Source organism: Meles meles, chromosome 3 (genome assembly GCF_922984935.1).
Source record: "Meles meles chromosome 3, mMelMel3.1 paternal haplotype, whole genome shotgun sequence".
NCBI lineage: Eukaryota > Metazoa > Chordata > Mammalia > Carnivora > Mustelidae > Meles > Meles meles.
The window spans coordinates 135,323,036-135,343,017 of NC_060068.1; the positions used below are offsets into that span (position 1 = coordinate 135,323,036).

A 19,982-nucleotide genomic window follows, 5' to 3' on the forward strand; every position below is an offset into this window, starting at 1 on the left:
AGAAAGATGTTAAAACTGGCTCAAAAGTTGGATAAGGGAAACATATATGTAGGCATGTATTTTTTTTTTAATAGTGAGAAAATGTATGTTGAGATGAGATCGCTAAGTTAGATCTAAAACTGGTTAATATCATTTTACGGGAAATGTAACCACAACCTTTGGAGTTATCTTTTCTACTGGGTGGAAGTCATTTGCATCTCTATCGTACCTCATTAGCCTTTGACAGGTTAACATCTCATCTTACAGGGTTGTAGCAGAGCAGCCTTAATTAACTAGTCTTTCAAAGCAAAGTGTCCCCCCCCCCCCGCCCCGCCCCCATGGAGCCTGAAGACCCTTAGCCGGGCCTCTCTGAGCCTTCCAGCTCCACGAAATTGAAAGCAACTGCGGTCATCTTTGGCCTCATTTCTAGGGTTTCAAAAGACAGTCATCTAGAGAGCAGTGCTGCTGGTACTTAAACCAAAGCTTTCGGAGCCTAGACTTGCCCTCTGTGCTGGGGTGATCAAGAGTCTAAAAATGGGAAAAGGAGTTTAAAATGTAACATGGATCCAGTGGAGCAGGAGAATTCTCAGAGCCTGGAAATGCATCACCTGGAAAAAATATTTATTACAAATGCAGATCTCTCAGTCCTTCTCTGGAGAATATAATTCTCAGTGGGGCCGGTATGGGGCCTGGGATTTTATAGTTTTTCACAGTGCATCCGGGTGTTGTGCAGTTCCTGGTCTAAGTCCCAGGACAACGGCACTGAGAGTATGAGCGACAAATGACAGAGGCTTGCATTATCATCAGCATGGGAGGACAGTGTGAGGATCCTCCAGGGAAAATGAGAGCGGCCAGCAAGGCTGTACCTCCCCAGTGTTTAAGCGCCAGGATACTCTTGACAGACCTAGAAGGAGCACACTCTGGGGGAATGAGGTGTCGGTGAAACTAACCACTGTGGGATGAGCTAAGTAATGTTGACCTGTGCCGAGCAATGCTGCCTGGGTTGTTATCAGTTTGTCTTCCTCTGGGTGCTTATCTCAAGCAGAGGAAGGAGGGTTGAGCTCTGAGAAGCTGTTTTTTTTGAGCGCTGCTGCCTCTTTCCCCAGAGGGAGTTTTAGAGATTGAAGTTCAGAGAGGCCTTTGAAATGTGTCTGATAGCGAATAGAATAGCTGTTAAAGGGATTGTTCTGGTTTTGAAGGTGCTGAGCCTCTGGGGAGAGGGGTCAGGGCTGTTGCAGACTGCAGTGTACTTTTGGGGTCTGGCTGTGTCTCCGCATAGGGGCCTGGCCACCCCCAGACAGCTCTGTTGTCTTTCCCTGGAGAGCAATCTTATGTCTAGTATTTGGGGGGCAGCTTCTTTTCCCAGGTGGGATTCGGAAGATGCAGGTTTTGCTGGAGGACATAGGGTCTGAGCAGTCTGGTTTTTGCCCCAAGTGAGCATTTCCGTGGTGGCTTCTATTAGCACTGGGATACTGTCTCTGCCTGCCTTGTGGGCTTGTGAGCCTGGAGGGGGTGTGTATGCAGCAGGGGAGCATATCATAGAAGCTGCTTTTCCATCAAAGCCAGAAAAAGGAGGGGGTGGGGTGGGAAATCTTGGACAGTCCTTCTCCCTTCCTGGACGCACTTCACTCACAACTTGTTTCCTGAAAATCCTAATACACTCCAGTGGTGAGAGATGGCTTCCTGCTGAGCTGCTGAGCCAGCCCCTTGTCATGGAGGAGATGAGAACAAGATGTGGCTGAAGAAGGGGCGGACAGGCCAAGCTGGGCTGCTCATTGGCCCGGTAACCCCCTCTCTGAGTCCCAAGAGCACTGCCAGGGTACCACCCGGACACGCAGGCATGGGCGGGCCTGGCTAGGGCTGTGGGGAAGATATGAAAGTGGTGTTTTGTCTCTCAGTAAAATTTCACAGATGGTGGTGATGAAATGTGACCCTTTTGCTTCTGGAAAGAAGGACCTTGGCCAACATTGGCAACCCCATTTGGGGAAAGGGTTGTTGTTTCAAAAAACTGACCCTGAAGTCCTTATGTATTCATCCTCTTGCTCCTGCCGCATGCTTTGCTTACCCATGTTTTTCTCTGCGTATATGCACATCTAATAGCTCATGACATATTTTTGTGACATCCCATATGTCCTCAAGGCTACTATTGTTATCATCAAATTGTGCTCTGGACACTGGTTCCTGGAAGTGTTTTAGTTTTATGCTTCCACTTTCTAAGAAAAAACAGCAGAAAAGTGCTTAAAAAGTATGGTCAGGGCCAACAGCCCCATGTCTGAAACCTGGCCCTGCCATCGTGCCGGGAGAACTTGGACAAGTTAAATGTGGAGTTTGCAGAGTCTTCAGTCACACAGTGGGGAAAGGATTAGGACCTACCTCGGGGGTGTGTTGTACATGGTGTGTTCAGTGGTTTAACACTTAAATATGTGTGAACTGTTTTGATGGAACTTTTCTGGGTTTTTCAGGTTCAGAATGATCCAGGATGTGGTAGAAGCAGGAAGATGATGGGGGCTTGGGGAGTGAGACACTTTGATATTTCTGAGGTGTGCCTACCTTAAAAGTTAACTCACTAACTTGTGGTCTAGGGTGGTGCTTCTGCATCAAAATCACTTCAGGCGTTATTACAAAGGATGGCTGAGTTTCTCTCTGCCCCAGTACATCTGGGGTGGGGCCTTGCAATCTACTTTTTAACTAATTCCTAGACAGTGCTGCTGCTGCTGGTCCTGAAATGGCTGTTGGGCAGAAAAAGAAGCAGATCATTCCATGTGGATTCAGAAGACAGAATGAGGCCAGTGGGTGCCAGTTACAGAGAGGTGCTATGTAAGAACTTTCTCTGACTGCTAAATGGGTTCCGAAATGGAGTGGGGGCTCTCATGAGCTCTGTGTCACTAGAGATGTCCAGTACTGAATGGCCATCTGGCAGATTCCCACACAAGTAGAAGGTTCATTCATTCACTTATTCATTCATCCATTCATCCACTAATTCACAGAGTAAACTTGTGTTGCCTGCTGGAAGGTGCTGGGAGGTGGGGAGAAACCTTGAACAAAGCACCTGTGCCCTTGTTCTTAGGGAACCCACATTCCAGTGAGTTTGGCTAAAGGATTACAAAAGCCCCTTTGAATCCTGAGGCTCTGAGAGTCCTATGATGAGATCCTCAGAATAAGAAGCTACAGAACGATGCTTACCTTACTGAAGACATGGTCAGGGACTGACAAGAATGTGGCAATCTCTGAGGTTCAATCTGGAATGTTCTCTTTCCAGCATCGTCATGTGACTGAATCAATGATTCTCCCGCCCTAAGACTCAAAAAAGAGGTTAAAAATGTATTTGCCAGGAGTGCATTTCCTGTGAGAAAATTCAGATCTCCCACTGGCACTGGGATAGACCATTAAACTCTGAACCCATGACTAGCTGTCCATAATGCTGTCTGTGAAAGCAGACCCAGGAAGTGGGGTTGTAAGAATGAGCTGATTGCTTTTTCACCTCTCTCAAGTGATCAACTGGAGGATTAATGGCTGGGGACAGTTAGGGGGAAAGAGGTACATTCCATCTGTTTTTTTCTGGGTTCTTCCGTCATTATTCCTGGTGGAAGCAATGATGATGATTGCTGACCTTCACTGAGCTCACTCTGTGAGTCTAGGCTTGCCGTTAAGCTCTCTTCATGCATTTTTACTTAATTCTTTTTTTGTTAGACTCCCAATTTCTCTTCTCTTAGGGACCTTAGACACCTCTTTGCCCCTGGACTTCAACTTTCTATAGATGCATTTTGCTTTTAATGTGGCTGAGCTAGTTGAAACCTCCACTTGGCTCTTTTATTTTTCTTTAAACTTTTAGAGAAATTCTGGGAACCTTGTTTGGGGTTGCCTTGCCTTTGGTGAGAGATTCTTAGCCTCAGCCTCAAGGGGTCTGTGGCAAGAGAGAAACCAATATCCAATTTTAGAAAAGAAAAGAAAAAAAAAAAAAAGAATTGTCTGTAAGGGTAATGCACAGAAGCATCAGGTCTCAAGAAATCTGAGCCACTCGGTCTCAGAAAAGGCAGGCAAAGGCCGTGCCGGGAAGTCACACAGCGGGAACAAAGAAACAGATGAATGACTCCCATCTGGTCAGTTTTTGCAACGTCATTCCATTGGCTTAGCTTGGATCATGGGCCACCGTTGGCCAGGGCCAGGTAGGACACTAAAACATGCAAAAGGAAGGAGAGTTTCCCTTAAAGAAAAACTGGCGTGCTGGTGCTGAAAGCTGGTGGGTGCCGTGCTGACATTACTCGTAGGTAATACGAGTGTAGGTCCCAGATCCGAGTCCACGGCCCTTGGGAAGTTCTGAGTGTGTGTTCGCGTGTGCATATTCGTAGGTTGCAGAAAGCGTTGCAGTGCTGCTTTAGCTTTGTCTGCTTCATCTGGTTGTGTCCAAACTAGGTGATGAACCCACTGAATACAAAACTAATCCCCTTCCTCCTGGTTTTCTTTTTGTTCTGAGGCCCTTACGGCGGCTTATTTTCTTATACTAGCAGAAGCTTGGGTGTTTCTTCCTGGGTCATTGAGAATGGCTGGCCGCTGTTTCCAAGAGGGCAGAAGTCATCACCTAAAGAGACAAAAGCCTGTGTTTATTCTTTGCAGGTACCTTTTTGCTCCAGCCTACACGGAAACCCATTACACTCCAAGTGGCAGTCCTCAGACCACCGGGCTGAAATCTGAGGTAAGTTCAGGTCAATAGAGATCTGCAGTTGGCCTATCCTCGTCCCACCCCTGGGGAGTGAGGAGATGCATGGTGGAGACAGACCCCCCTCTGAAGGGTTTGTTTGCCCTGACCCAAGACCAAAGACGTGAGCCAGGAGAAGCATTCTGTGAATTTGTTGTCTCATAAGGCCACCCTCTTCTCTGCTGGCTGAAATGGTCAAATGAACAATAGTTTAGGTAATTGCATCTGATTAAAATTGGTATCATTACGAAGCATACATTTTCTTTGTTGGGTGTTAATCACCCACATATTAACAAAAGTGTTAGAAAGTGACAGAAATGAGTTACCAGGGATCCTGCCATGTCACTTAATTAGATGTTTAATTGATCCTTTCCCATATGGATGGACAAGGTTTTGTAGTCTGCCTTCTCAATGTGATTTCAGGTTACGCAGATTTTCTTGTTTCACTGCCATGTTCATATTGGATTTTTTTTTTTTTTTCTCAAAGTGTTTTTGAGTTCAGATATCAGATATTTGCACAAAGATTTGTCACTTAAAAAATGGTCTTTCGGGGGCGCCTGGGTGGCTCAGTTGGTTAAGCATCCAACTCTTGATTTCAGCTCAGGTCATGATCTCAGGGTCCTGGGATTGAGCCCCAAGTTGGGCTCCACACTCAACTTGGAGTCTGCTTGTCCTTCTCCCTCCTCCTGCTGGACTCTCTCAAATAAATAAATAAGTAAAATCTGTTTAAAAAAAAAAACCATCTGTCAAATAGTTTGTCAGATGGATGCATTTTAGTGTGCTTCACCACACCCCACTGGTGGGCATTTAAGGTAGCTTCTCGGCTGTACCCATTTCATGGTTTGCTGACTTTTCCTACCAGGGGACCATTAGTGTTGTTGGTATCAGAGCAGTGGTTCTTAGCTAGGAGTAATTTTGCCTAAATCATTTCTTTTAAAAACTTTTGTTAACGTGTAGATAACGACTGTAATGCAAAGAACATATGTTTCATGTTGATTAGGTCAATTTTAATCAGATGCAGTTACCAAAAAATATTCTGTTTGTTTGGTTGACCATTTCAGCAGCAAAGGGGGGACACTTGACTGTGTCTGGACACAGTTTTGACTGTCACAACTGGGAGGTGGATGCTACTGGCATCTGGTGGGTAGAAGCCAGGAAAGCCACTAACTGTCCTAAATTGCATAAGGTGGCCCCTCCACAACAGAGAGTTATGCGGTCCCAAATGTCAACAGTGCCCAAGATGAGAAACTGAATTAGAGTGAACTTTCTCAGTATGTGCAGATGAGATAGGGTGAAGGAGGGAAGATGGACTCCAGCAGGAGCAGCAGTGGTCTTCTGCCTTTGGGGCAGGACATCATGGACGTTGGTGGCATGCAGATGTGGAGTGTGGTATACAGGGTAACAGGATAGTCCCTTTAGCCTCAGTGCTCTTCTGGAAGCTTTTCGTGGAATCAGAGATTCCTCCATGGCCTATCTTTAAAATATCTGTGCTGGAGCGCAGATGTCCAGAAGACAATGACAGCCACTCTCCATCAGTAAAAGCTCAGATTAGTTTATCAGATTAGCCTTGAATCGGGAAAGGGACCCAGGACTGCTAAGTTTTGACAGATCTGAGAGGTTGGGAGCATAGCGATCAGATAGCTGAGGAGCTGTGTTCCATCAATGCTGTCTTCTTCACCAAGACCTTTCTGGAGGAGGGAGGAGTTGGCAGTGTGGCCAGTACCCACGGCAGGCAAGTTCACCTTGTCTTCTCATCTCTGGGGAGGCTCTCTAGGCGTGGCTCCTCACCTTCTTCAGTGCCCCTTGGTCGAAAGTCCTTCCATTATGGAGACCTCGGCTCTCTGCCTCCAGGGAGACAGGGAGGAAGCAGGCATGCCTCGAAAGCCCCAGGACCTCACCAAACACTGTCCTCTGAGTTTGGCTTTGGCACTTCTCCACCCGCAGCTCAAGAATGGGTCTCAGTGCACAAGTTTGCCATGAGCTCATACTTCCTCCTGTGAAAGCCCCCTTGGGTGGCCCCCTCAGGCCGAGAAGCTGAGAAGGAATGCGATGACTTCATGACTGTTCATTTACTTGTTCTTTGTGCTCTCAGCATCAGGCAGAGATGCTGTGAGGGCCTTTCAGAAACAAAGAGTGGAGGAGAACTTCCCCTCACCCCCAGAACGCCCCTCCTTCCTGAAGGTCCTGTTGACCCAAGCACATCCTAGCTGCAGTATGGGACAACCCGTTATTTTCGTACATCCCTCCTACTGGACTCTTGCAAAGCCCCCATCCAGCCCCATGGAACTCCTACTCCGCTTTCTTACCTGGGAGCTGAGGACTTCAAAGAGAAATGAAAATAGAATACACCATTTAGCTGTGCCTGACCCAAACATGAAGGGCTACGCCCTGCCACCAGCCTTGGCCTGGGCCGCTGGGAGCCCTGGGAACCGTCGGACTCATCCTTCAGGCCAGCAGGAGTTACAGATTTGGGGTCTGAGGCCAGGCTCGTAGATTTGCCTTTAACCAGCTCTGGGACCTTAACCAATGCTTTTGTCCACACTGGTGTTGAGTTTCTTCATCAGAGAATTGGATATATTAAGATCTGACTCTCAGAGCTATAGAAGGGTAAGATGAGTCACCGATTTTGTGGGAATTTGTAAACATATCTGCCAGCTCCACATTTTACTCATGAGGAAATTGAGAAGAGAGAAAGTAACATGTTTATGTTCAGATAACCAGCGAGTGGCAAGGCTTAGACTAGAATTAAGTCCCTGGTGGGGCTAGAAGAGAGTAGAGCTGTGACCAGTTCATTCCTGCACACTTTCCTGGGGCCGCTTTTGCTGGGAGAGGCTGGTGAGTCTCCAGTTAGGCTGCCGTGGTTCCAGTCTCCTCCTGGCTGTGTGACCTTGTGAGCCACAGGAAACCTCTCCCACCTTTAATTTCCCTTTTAAAAAAATGGGAGTTAAAATACCTACCTCATAAGGCTGTGAGATTGTCAGAATTAAAGGAAAAAAAATCTCCATTAGTTTTTTTTCCAGTCTCCAGGGCTGGATGGATGTTAGCCTCATGGTTTACAACAGAAATGGCAGGTATCATTAGCATGCGTGATGTGTGTGAAAGCACTTGGTCGGTCTAAAGCATGTTACCAAAGTCCGCTGTTATGCTGTTTGAGAGGGCACCTCCGTGAACACTGTTAGCATCATCTCAAAGATGGGAAGAGGCCCAGGGATTCTTCGGGTCAATCCCTGGATTTGAATTCTCTTGATTTGTAGAGGGACCCGGATTTTTGAAACTGTAGCTGATCCTCATTTCTGAACTTTCTGACTCTCCATCATTCCAACATCTGCAAACCCCACTGACCCTATATGGGCCTGGCCCGGTCTTCCACTGGTGAATAATCTGGGCTGTGGAGTTCCTGGCCCTGTGGCTGAGTTCTAAGGATCGGTTCAGAAGCCTTCTAACGCCTTTGCAAAACCCGGCTCTGCCCTGGGGGGTTTTCCTTCTCTCTGTTCTGAGCAGCTGAGCTCCCTTCAACTATGTGGGAAGAAGTTTATAGGAGAGTGCCCCTGTGTGTGCTGGGGACAGTCGTGGGCTGCGCCCATCGGTCTGTTTGGTGCTTCGCTGCTCCCAGCTGTGTCCCGGGCGGCCTCTTAGATGCTCTGGTTCCCCTACTTTTAATACACTCTGCTGGCACCTCCAACTTTGATTTCAAGCCTCTCTTCAGAGTTTGTAATTAAATCTCTGTATGGTTTCTTAATTAAGATTGGCTCTCGCAAGACGCTAAGTCCCAGGAAGGCTGGAGACGTGCGTGCTCTCTCCTTGTGTCTCCTGGACGTAGCCGAGGCCTGGCCTGGAGCAGCATTCGGCAGCTGCTTGTAGTCAAGGGAAGTCCAGCCAGGTCGGGAGGACCAGATGGCTGTGAGACACGCCGATGTGAGAGCAGCATCAGCCCTCCATGCGTCTGTGGGTGCAGGTGCCAAATCGGGTCTGATCCAGGCGCACAGGGATTCAGGGAGGTTGTGGAAGTGAGGGAGCTCTCCGTCTCCCAGGGCTGCTGTGGCAAAGCACTGTGAACTCAGAGGTGCAAAACACAGTTCCGGAGGCTGGATGTCCAAAATCACGGTGTCAGCAGGGCCAGGCTTCCTCTGTGGTCTCTAGGGAAGGATGCTTCCTTGCCTCCTCCAGCTTCTGGCGGCCCCTGTCCGTCTGTGGTGCTCCTTGGCTTGCAGCTGCATCACCCTAATCTCTGCAACCGACTTCAGATGGCCTCTTCTCTCTCTGTCAGGCTCTCTGTGTCCTCCCCTCTTTTTCTAAGAACATCAGTCCAGTATGACTTCATCTGAACTTAATGCCATCTGGAAAGACCCTGTCCCAAAGAAGGTCACATTCTGAGGTTCTGGAAGGACATGCATCTCAACTCCGCAGGGGGTCACGAAGGTGACTCGAGCAGGGAGGCAGGCTCTTCAGAAGCCACCGTGGCCTGTGGCCACGTGTCTAGCCTGAGCTAGACCTGAAGTCCTGGCTTCTCTAACAGGGAGACCTTCAGCAAATCTTTCTGCTTCTCTGAATCTCGGCTGTTCATCTGTTCACTGGGAATGATGACATAATAATCCCGGGACTATTACGAGGTTCAAATAAAAGGGTGGTTTAGGAAGCTCTTTGCAGACTATAAGTTAGGGCGTGCATAATCGTCCCCAACCTTCACGGGACATGAGCGTTGCCATGCTTATCCGTGTCCTTTCGCCTGACCAGCCCCCTCTTCTCCTTGCTAGGACCACTGCTTTTACCACGGGACGGTGAGGAAGGCCGAGCAGTCCAGTGTGACACTCAGCACATGCCGGGGAATGAGGTAAGAGGCTCTGGCAGCGCTGTGGGGGGCCTGGCACTCCCCGCACACGTGGAATTTTTAGGACAAGCAGGGCTGGCCTTGGGCAGGGACCTTCAGAGGCTGTCCATTGAGAGTGTATGCAGGCCAGTTCTAAGAAGGACTGAGCTTTGGAGAGAAAAGGAAAGTCCCGGATAATGCACAGATTCACTGGGCTTGAGTTTTCTCTTTCTTGAGGAGCTTGAGGTTTCTTTATTATTTAGGCATGGGGAAGCCAGCAGATCAGGAGATGACTGCCATCAAAAAAACAGTTTGCTGTACTCAAGATCCCAAGAGGAGGGGCATACCACATAGGGAAGCACAGGGGCCAGTCAGGGGCCAGGTTGTGTGAGGTGAGGGGATGTGGGCAGGAGTCTTCGCTTCGGTTTCTACAGGCAGCAACTGGCACGGCAGGGTAGGCTGGCTTTGGATTGGCCACTTTGAAGTGGGATCTGGGGCAAAAGGGCTGTTCCTAGTTGTCTGGCACCTGCCCCTGGGGTGATCTGGGCAGGGGGACTGGCCGAGAGGGTGAGGCCTGCATCTCAAAGTTGTTTACCGCCCCTAGGAATTAGCTAATCCTGAGAAGGGCAAGGCCCCAGCTGTCAAAGCATCATAATATAGAAAATCAAAGTCATGGTTCATACACTTGAAATGAGCGTGCGCGCTTATTCCCACTTCTCCTTTGCTCTTTGCTGGTCTCAGAACTAGCACGAGATGAAAAAGGAACCAGGCATTGAGGAGAAGAGGAGGGAGGAAGAGAAGGGAGAAGCTAGGTGATTTTCAGGATGACAGGCGAGGCAGAGAATCTGTTAGCTGCAGCCCCCTCCAGCGAAGCACCCAGGCTCACGTGCAAGTGCAAGGCCCCTCGTGCTGCAGGTCCCATGTGTTTGTTTATAAACTGGGCCATGTCTCCTCTGTAAGGCTTCACGGTGTGTCTGCCGGAGGGAATGAGGCAGGAAATAAGCTTTGGCTGGAAGACCATAACCATGGCTCCCAGTCCTCTCCTCGGATGACCCGGTTGAGCCAAGCCAACTGGTCTCCAGTGGTGTTGACAGGCCCAGCTGCCACCACCTGCAGTCTGCAAGGAAACAATGTCTGTCCCAAGAAGGAAGAAAGGGAACACGTTGCAGGTGTGACTCGCTTCTCCCTGCCTCTTCCTCTGTGTCCGTGGTCTGGAGCAGTGGGAACTTGGCTTGGGTTCTCACAAATCATTCCCGCAGCCGTGCTGACAGGGGGAAACCGGGCGAGCCGCCCATGTGTTTGTGTTCTGCGTGCTTCCCTCTGCTGCAGTCAACCCGTCTTACTTTCCCAGCCTTCTCATTCTCACTGCACACCGTAAGAACTGAAGGGCATCTGTGGGCCCGGCTGGCTTAAGAGCCGGAGACGTATACCAAATGTTTCATTTGGACCCTAGAGAAGGAACAGCTGCAGCAACCGCAGACTTCAGACCCATGTAACCCTCAAGTCCCTCCCCACGGCTCATAAAGCCATGCTTCGTGGAGGAACCTCCATAGTGATGGCATTTCTCTCCTGGGAACCTGCTTCTTTGATTAGAGAAAATAGGTAGGATTTATACCAGATGGAATCTTTGGCTGGTAATACAAATACAGAGGAGTTCCCCTGAGTTTCCAGATTGTTGCGGGCCCCCCCTCTTCTCTCCAAAGCAATGTTTGAGTGACTTTAATTGGAGCAGTGATCCATGATCATGGTAAAAACAAATTCAAGTAGTACAAAAGAGAGGGTACAATGAAAGATAGGGTCCTTTTTCACCCGGGATTTTCAGGTCCCCCCTCCACCAGGGGCAATCATTGTTAGCAGTTTTTTGTTTATCCTTTTAGAAATATTTCTTGTGAAAAAAGAACATTGGTAGGTAGGTCATGTCCTGTTTTATAATCGTATTTGGGCTGCTGACACCTTTGAGAATTGTGTGACAGCTAGATCCTTACGAAAAACACCAGCAGAAAGATGGGGCACACCATTTCACCACGGATGTTGGGTGTCCACACCCCCCAGCCTATCTCTGATCAACAACTCATCCTTCAAATGTCCACCTGACTTCCTGCATGCACAAACGCTTTGCAGAGGAGCACATAGGATCAATGTGAGGAGGGATGGTTATCTGTGAAGGAATCCAGACAACCGGGATGAAGTGACCGCGAGTGAACCTGTGGGTTCTAGGAGACACGCTGTGTGTGTATATGCGTGTGTATGTGTCCCTAGCTTGCTCTCTGCCAGCAAGAGAGGCATTGATTGCAGTAAAACTTTTTTTTAACCTCATTGGTAAGTTGCTTATTTTTAAACAAAATGCTGATTAAAAGTTATTATTGCATAACTGATGTGTTAACCATTCAAATAATCTCATGTCAAGTTAAAAGAAGTGGAAGTTCCTTATTCCCTCCCACTGTTCCAACCAGTTGCTGTTGGGGATATATATAACCGAAAGATGTAAGTGTGTGTATACATGGTGTTTCTTAATCCAAATAATATAACCCTATACATAACACTCTGAAATGTTTTTCTCACTTGACATTATGGCTTAGGCACACATAGATCTAGCTCATTCTTCGAATGGTTACATAGTGTCTTTATGAATGTCGGTCAAGTTTGATTACATTGAAGGTCTTTCAAGGATATACAGTAAATCTGATAGCAGCTCTGTCCTCAAAACCTGGGTCCCACTTCCACTGTGTTATACTGACCCTTCTCCCCAGGATCCAGGTCTGTGAGAGAGGGCGGGAGAGAGAACATGAGATCGAAAATGCGAGAGAATGTGTAAGAATGTGTGCGTGATGGCCTGGAAGGAGCTCAGAATTTAGAGTCAAGGGACTCTAGAGTCATGAGACTCCACACCTCCTGGAGGTGGGGTCTCTGAGTTTTGCCTTTCCCAAATCATTCTCTGCTTGTCTTTGCCTTGGCTGGACTGGCATCTCCTGTGGGCCTTCTTCGTGGATGGTGCTTATGGGGCAGAGGCTGGAAGGGGGCTGTGGGTCTGGGGTCTGGAGACTGGGGTCAGGGCCCCCCTGGGGAATGAGGAGCCTGTTCACCAGAAGGCTGAGATCTGCCCCAGCTCTAACACTGACTCACTGGGTAACCATGCATGTTCCTTTTTCCCTGGGCTTCGGTTCCTCTCATCTGAAAAAGAAAACAGATCAGATCACGCAAAGGCCTGTTGAACGTTGGAAGTTCTGAGCTACAGAGAGTGCATGGTCCCAGGGAGGCGGGTGCCTAGGGCAGGCGGGGTGGCTCCTATGCCCCGCAACAAGCCAGCCCTGTCAGCCCCTCTCCCAGGGAGGGGCATGGCCTTCCGCCTTTGAAAACCTGGCCTGGCTTCTGAAGAACTCATCATAAACGCTGCCTCTGTGTCCGGCACAGAGTAAGCCATGACATGTGTAGATCCTGGAGTCAAACCAGTCTCAGTCTAGAACCTAATTCCCCGGTGTCGGTTTTCACGCCTATAAAATGAGAACATTCGTGACATCTTCAGTGGATTTACATTAGGGGATGAGGGCGGTCTCCTTGAGAGCAGGCACCCCTTTCAGTCCTATTGCTTCCCCGGTGCCTAAAATAGTCCCTGGCACATCGTAGGTTCCCTATATGTGTGCTGAGTGGCTAGGGAACGGCTCCCTGTCCTCCAGTCAGTTATCACAGCCACGGTGTGAGCCGGCCAGCACTGTGGACTTAGCACAATGCTAGTAGACAGCAGCCAGAATTTGAGCCCAGGTATGTCCCCTCCTGAGCTTACGCTCTCCACTTGTGCCTTGCCACCCCATTCCCAAGGGAGCACCTCACCTACGTGCCTTCTTCCTTCTGTGCTGCTTCTGATGCTCGCAGTACCTTTTTCTCATTGGATGCAGATTGGGGCCGGGGCGGGGAGGGGAGGGAAAGAAGGGGAACAGGATGGTTACCTCTTAGGGCAGCTCTGGATGTAGGGACCTGGGATGTGTCCCCTTAGGTTTAGCTCTGAATGGACACGTTCCTAAGAGGCACTTCTTGCCTAGGTCTTTCAAGAGTGCATTTGGGTGAGTCCCGTGGTCATTCAGGAGTTAAGCACGAATCGCCCACCACTGCCTGCCTGCCCTTCCCTGCCAAGGTTCCTCTGTATAATTTCATTTATATCAAGCTCTTAACAATGAGCAATAGGGTGGAGAGTGGACTGGAGAATAGCGTGTGGGGTCGCAGCCTCCCAGCCTCCCCCGCGCCCCCCTCCTGTGCCCCCTGACTGAGCTCTGCCAGTGCTTACATTTAGCAAATTAGATCAACTGAGGCTCCTGGAAAGATAAATGACCTGTGGGTGCTCAGGGGAGAGCAGCTAGCAAGATTTGGGGGTGGTGATAGGGGAGGGCCACGGGAAGTGGATTCTAAGAAATCCCCTGACCATCGTGGGAGCTGGTGCTCACTGTCAAGTGCTGGGGCTCATGCCAGCTTCTCCTCCAAACCAGGCAGTGGGGAGGACTGCAGCTGTGCCACGGGGCCGATACCAGGGACTCCAATAGGGGGAGGGGCGGGGAGGGGCCACGAGTTCTCAGTGTCCTTCTGAGCCCTAGTATCTGCCACTCTCCGAAGCAGAATCGTCTGGGCCTTTGTGAAAGGACAGGCTTCTGCCACCGAGCCTGGGCTCCAGGCCAGACTTCCTGAGTGTGCCTGTGCCGGGAATTACCACTCGGCTTGTTTATGCTGCAGATGCTCCAGCCCCAGAATCAGAGTCTCCGACATCTGTCACGTTAATGTACACCACGGAACGGTCTAATAGGTAGCTCTGGGGTACCTGGAGATCTGTGACCCCTCAGTTTGGAGCTCACTGATGGAGGCAGATGGCCCAGAGACTGCCAGACCTTAAATCTGTGGCTCCAGATACCCATCAGACCTTGTTATGCAACCTCTCTGGGGCTCAGTTTCCTCATCTATAAAATGGGACTCATGATGATGCCTTATAACACTGAAAAAAGAAAAAAAGAATGATGATTATAGGCCCAGAGTCTGGCCTATGGTTAACTCTCAAAAAAATGGCCTCTAACAAGGAAAATGGGCTAAAGGCCTCCTTTGTCTTCTTATCTCCCGACAGACGGGTATCTTGCTTCTGACGGGCCGATCACCTCCGCGGAGAGTTACACATGCCTGTCAGTTGTAGCCATCTGTAAACCGGGAGTATCTTTCTGCCCCACTCTGCAGGGCTGTGTGACAGAGGTAGTGTGACAGCGTGGTTAAGGTGGTGAGACCTGGGACCAGACTGCTTGTGTTCTGACGACTTGTGTGACGTGGGGCAGTTTATTAACCTCACCTAGCCTTAGTGCTCTTGTGTGCACAATGGGGGTCAGAAATGTTAGGGTGAAGAAGGAAGTACTCAGCACAGTGCCCGGACCATAGCAAAACCTCCACATAGCCACCATGATTAATATTATTCACCATGGACCAAACTTTGGCTTGATCTCTGCTCTGTTCAGCCCAGAGGCGTGTTCAAGCGATGCCTGGTCAGCCACACGGGTACCTTCACTGGTTCCTGGGCGGAACTTTCCACTCACTGGGTGTTATCTTCGGAGCCACAACCTGATGGGCATAAAATCATCATCTGACTTGCCGTCCAGCCCTCTGTTTCCAATGTTTGGAGCCACTGGGGGAAACTGAGGTCATGGGAGGGGCCTTGGTCCGCCGAGATGAGAAGAAAGCTTGGGAACAGGATGCCCACAGTGTTTCTGCCCTCTGCCCTTTCCTGTCTGGACTCGAGAGCGGATGTGAACCTGACTCTTCACCCACTCCCGCCTCCAGCTGTTCAGGGAGCACCTTGGGTGTCCTGCCGAGGGGATTGCTGTGTCAGCCTGGGTGAGGCAGCCGGGAAGTCATCAGGCTCGCTGGCACCGGAATGAGGTCAGCCAGAGATGGGTTCCAGGAAGGCTGCTGCTGATCCTCCTGGCGCTCTCTCTCCAGCAAGCATCACAGGCTCTTCCAAAGGAGAAAACCTGGGTGGGGATCCGAGGGGGTAGGGGTGGAGGTGGAAGCTGGGGCAGCCAGAGAGAGGTCCTGCCAGTTTGGGGAGGCAAAGACCGACTTGGAGATACCTTAGCTTTTGAAATTTCTGGATAGATGAGGGCCTGAGGTTTTGGAGGCCATGAAATGCTACTGGTGCCCTGGGACTTATTACTGGGCTCGTTCCTCCTGCAGAGCCCTGACTGAATGCCTTCCTTTGCTCCAGTATTCATCTCACTGCATCAAGGAAGGTAGACGCCTGCTACATGGGCCCATATTCACCCTTCCATGGACTTTGTGCGTTAGTGATCAGTGATCAGGTCATGGCCTTGGAAGCCTCATTGATGTGATGCTCCCAGGCAGCTGTGTCCAATCCATTAGTGTTAGGGGCGATGAAACCTTTGTGCTTTGTTATATACTCTGTTCTGTACTCTAGTGGTTTATTCTCAGCTTCAGAGTCTAAGCTCCACGGGGGCCGGGGCTCTGTCTGTCTTGTTCATGTCTCCATCCTCCTCATCTGGCTCGATGCCTGGCATAGCAGGAGCTCAGGAAATACTTGTGGAATGAATGACTGTCCTCCAATGAAACTGAGAATGACTTGAGGACAGGGATTAGGTCTAGATCACATCTAGTACAGATGAAAAGTTCAGTGAGTGAAAGAATAAAATGAATGAACGCATGTCCTTATTCTGAGTTCAGCGCTTGTGTCTATAACCAGGAGCCAAGAGTAGTCTCACATCCTTGGGTGTGGACATAACTTCACTGAAGAGCGGCCCCACTCGGGCTATTAGCAATGACATCGGTGATGCCTCTAGCTTCGGTTTCTTCTGTACACAAAAATCTTCCCATGTAATCATCTGGAGTCCTGTTAAATTAGTTAATTATCATTTGCATTTACACATGGGAAAAGTGAGTGATTTTTTATTTTATTTTATTTTATTTATTTGACAGAAATCACAACTAGGCAGAGAGGCAGGCAGAGAGAGAGAGGAGGAAGCAGGCTCCCTGCTAAGCAGAGAGCCCGATGCGGGGCTCGATCCCAGAACCCTGGGATCATGACCTGAGCCAAAGGCAGAGGCTTTAACCCACTGAGCCACCCAGGCGCCCCACGATTTTTTAAGAGGTTTGTTGAAGACCATTTGACAGCTTAACGTTGGAGTGAACACCAGAACTTGGACTCCTCACCCCCAGGCCACTGTTTCCTTGCCAGTCACCAGACTATCATCTTCTGAGTCTATAAGTTTCACCTTTTGATTTGTCATATGCCATGTTTGAGTTGGGGGGCTTTTGGCATCCTTGTCTTACCATCCTTTATATATTAACTGTCCCTGGTGAGCCTTTTTAGACCCTTTCAGCTTCTTCGTAACCAGCTTTCAGTCCCTGAAATTGTGTACCACCTTTCATATACATGTACAGATTTCCCTGGAGAGGAAGTCTGAGTTGGTATCAGATTCTTACCAAAAGGTGCACGACCCCATAGTAAAGTTAAGAACCAATGATCAAAACCAACCATGTCACTTTGCATATGGAAAACCTGAGGCCTGAGCAAGAGACTTTTCCAAGACTATAATCTTTGACCAGAGATTCTGTTTCTCCCGTTGACAGGGGACTGATTGTGGTGAGCAGTAATCTCAGCTATATCATCGAGCCCCTGCCTGACAGCGAGGGCCGCCACCTTATTTACAGATCTGAACATCTCAAGCTACCCCTGGGCAACTGTGGGGCCGAGCACTCCACCAGCAGGGACTGGGCCCTTCATTTTACCAACCAGACCAAGAAACGACCTCGCAGGGTGAGTCTCAGTGCAGGCATCAATGTGGGGGACGGTTTGTTCCCTCCGAGGATCCTTACTTTGGATCCAGGAGTATTTCCAAATCAAAGGAGATGGCCAGGGAGGAAGAAATAACCTTTTTCTCAGAATAAAAATTCTAAGTCACTATCTTGTTCACTGCTGTGTGAGATACACTTATATTGGATGGAATAACTGTTTTGGGGAAAAACGCTACGACATTTAAAACACCCTGAGATGCTGATTTCAGAAACTTTAAAATGTGAGAAAAAAAAGCATGCCTCTCCTTTTGGAATAACCGCTTAACCATATGCACAGAATACTTGTGTTTATGTGTACTGGAAATAGAGGTATGTGGTTTCAGTGCTTTTTGGGAACTTGGTTGTCAGCATGTTCCCTCACAGTTGGTGGCCCCTGTACTTGCCAGCCCAGCTCATTAGTTTTTGAGTATGAAGGACTGGACCCATAGTCCCAGAGCAGCTCCAGCAATAACCAAGATGGCGGGCGGAAGGTGTCGTGACGGTGGTGGGGACTGTGGCCAGCGTCAAGTGTGAAGTCAGTAAGGAGGGGCACTGCTTATTAACCAGTACCATTTCTAAGCAGTTTGTTTTAAAATGAGGCCACACCCACCACTTCTACAGCTCTGATCCGCTCATATCTCTTCCTTAGATGAAAAGGGAAGATTTACACTCCATGAAGTATGTGGAGCTTTACCTCGTGGCTGATTATGCAGAGGTAAGGGGGAGGCAGTGGGTTTTAGCAGAAAAGCTACTCTGTTGATAGCTTCCATTTCAGGCTTCCAACCACTTTGGGGAAATGCTGAAACATTCCTCTTTCTCCAGTATGTCATGTGATTTTGATCTTAAATCTGACCAAGGGCTCTTCTAGCTATTTTAAATATAGTTGGGGGGAAAAAAAAAGAAAGAATCTCTTCTGGCTCAATACATTAATCAAATAGAAGATCGGCGACTAGCATTATCTGGATTAACATTTCTTTTTTTTTTTTTTAAGGATTTTATTTTTTTGACACACAGAAATCACAAGTAGGCAGAGAGGCAGGCAGAGAGAGAGGAGGAAGCAGGCTCCCTGCTGAGCAAGGACCCCCCCCCCCATGCGGGGCTCGATCCCAGGACCCTGAGATCACGACCTGAGCCACCCAGGCGCCCCTGGATTAACATTTCTTTTTTTTTTTTTTTTTTTTTTTTTAAGATTTTATTTATTTATTTGACAGACAGAGATCACAAGTAGGCAGAGAGGCAGGCAGAGAGAGAGGAGGAAGCAGGCTCCCTGCTGAGCAGAGAGCCCGATGCGGGACTCGATCCCAGGACCCTGAGATCATGACCTGAGCCGAAGGCAGCGGCTTAATCCACTGAGCCACCCAGGCGCCCCTGGATTAACATTTCTTAAACTGAGTCTTAAGACATTTTGGTTCTGGTGCTTATTCTTAGGGAGCCCATAAATTTTCTATAGAAATTGCCAAAAAATTTTTTGCAAAGATAGTAAGGATAATCAGTCATCTTATTGAATACAATTTTCCTGCCCATGTGTGGGTCCATTTTTATAATCCCCTTGGTGCCAAATCAGAACCATGGTTCCCAAAGCATCAGTAGAACCCGGGAACTTTTGAGTGCAAATTCTTGGGCCCCACCCCAGACTTGCTGAGTCCTAATTTGTGGGGCTGGCGTCCAAGAATCCCTATTTTAACAAGCCTTCTGGGTGATTCTGGACACAAACAAGTTTGACAACTACTGACCTAAGGACTAGCCATTTACCCTTTAATTCTGTATTTCTCAGATCAGCCAACTTCTCACGGGCCTTGGCTCCTAAAAGTTGACAAACACTCATCTCTCTCACTCTTCCATTTCATCTGTTCATCAACGATATCTTGATTTTCTCATAGGTGTCAAACACAGTGTTTGGCCCCAGGAGATTAAGACAGACCTGTCCCTGATATCAGAGTTACAGTAGCAGCACAAAAACTCAAGTGTGGTGACTGCCAAGATTGATCGTTATATAGAGGATTAGAGCAAAGATCATGAAAGGTCTGGCATGGTTTTGGGAATTGGGGAAAGCTGCAAGGGGAAGATATTGAAGCTGACACATAAGAGTAGGTTCAGGCTCCAGAGCACGTATTTGCCTAAACTAGCCATATTTCACCTCCAGTTCTCACTTTATGTAGTGACTCAGCCACAGCTAAACACATCTGGGCAGGGACAGTCACAATGAGCTGAGCACTCGCCATGATCTAATGCCACAGCCTTGCCTGGGGCTCCCCTAGGACAGAACTCATCAGACTTCTGTCTGTCTCGTGCTCCATCCAGATGCTGTAGTTAGCAGCTCCCCAAAAAGACCTCATCCCAAGGCAGCTTTATCTAGTCCACACTCCCAAAGCACGGGTCATGGAGCAGTCCTGGTCATGGAAAGAACACTAGGCTTTGGGCCTGCCTTTAAGAATGCTAGTGGCAGGAGCAGGTGGCCTTGAGCTGCCTTAAAGGACAAGGGGGTGTTAACTGGGCAGAAAGGTGGGGGTGAAGGGCATTTCAGGCCGAGGGAACATCATGTTCTGCTTTGAGAAGAATTTAGCTTTGTAACTGGTGTAGGTATTGGTTTTTCCAGCACCCTTTCCTTCTTTTATTTTTCTCTTTTGTTTTCCTTTCCAAAGGCTGGTGTGTATGTAGGACGGGGGAGTGGTGTGGGGGAGCAAAATCTAA

General features: G+C 48.8%; 1 protein-coding gene across 1 annotated transcript in view; it reads left to right on the forward strand.

Annotated features, from left to right (window-relative positions):
• Nucleotides 1-19,982, forward strand: part of ADAM19 (ADAM metallopeptidase domain 19) — an 80,200-nt gene that overhangs the window by 26,484 nt on the left and 33,734 nt on the right. Inside the window, exons 4-7 of the mRNA XM_045999796.1 lie at nt 4,594-4,672; nt 9,430-9,506; nt 17,088-17,274; nt 17,941-18,006. Coding sequence (XP_045855752.1) covers nt 4,594-4,672; nt 9,430-9,506; nt 17,088-17,274; nt 17,941-18,006 — 409 coding nt within the window. The remainder of the gene's footprint in view (nt 1-4,593; nt 4,673-9,429; nt 9,507-17,087; nt 17,275-17,940; nt 18,007-19,982) is intronic.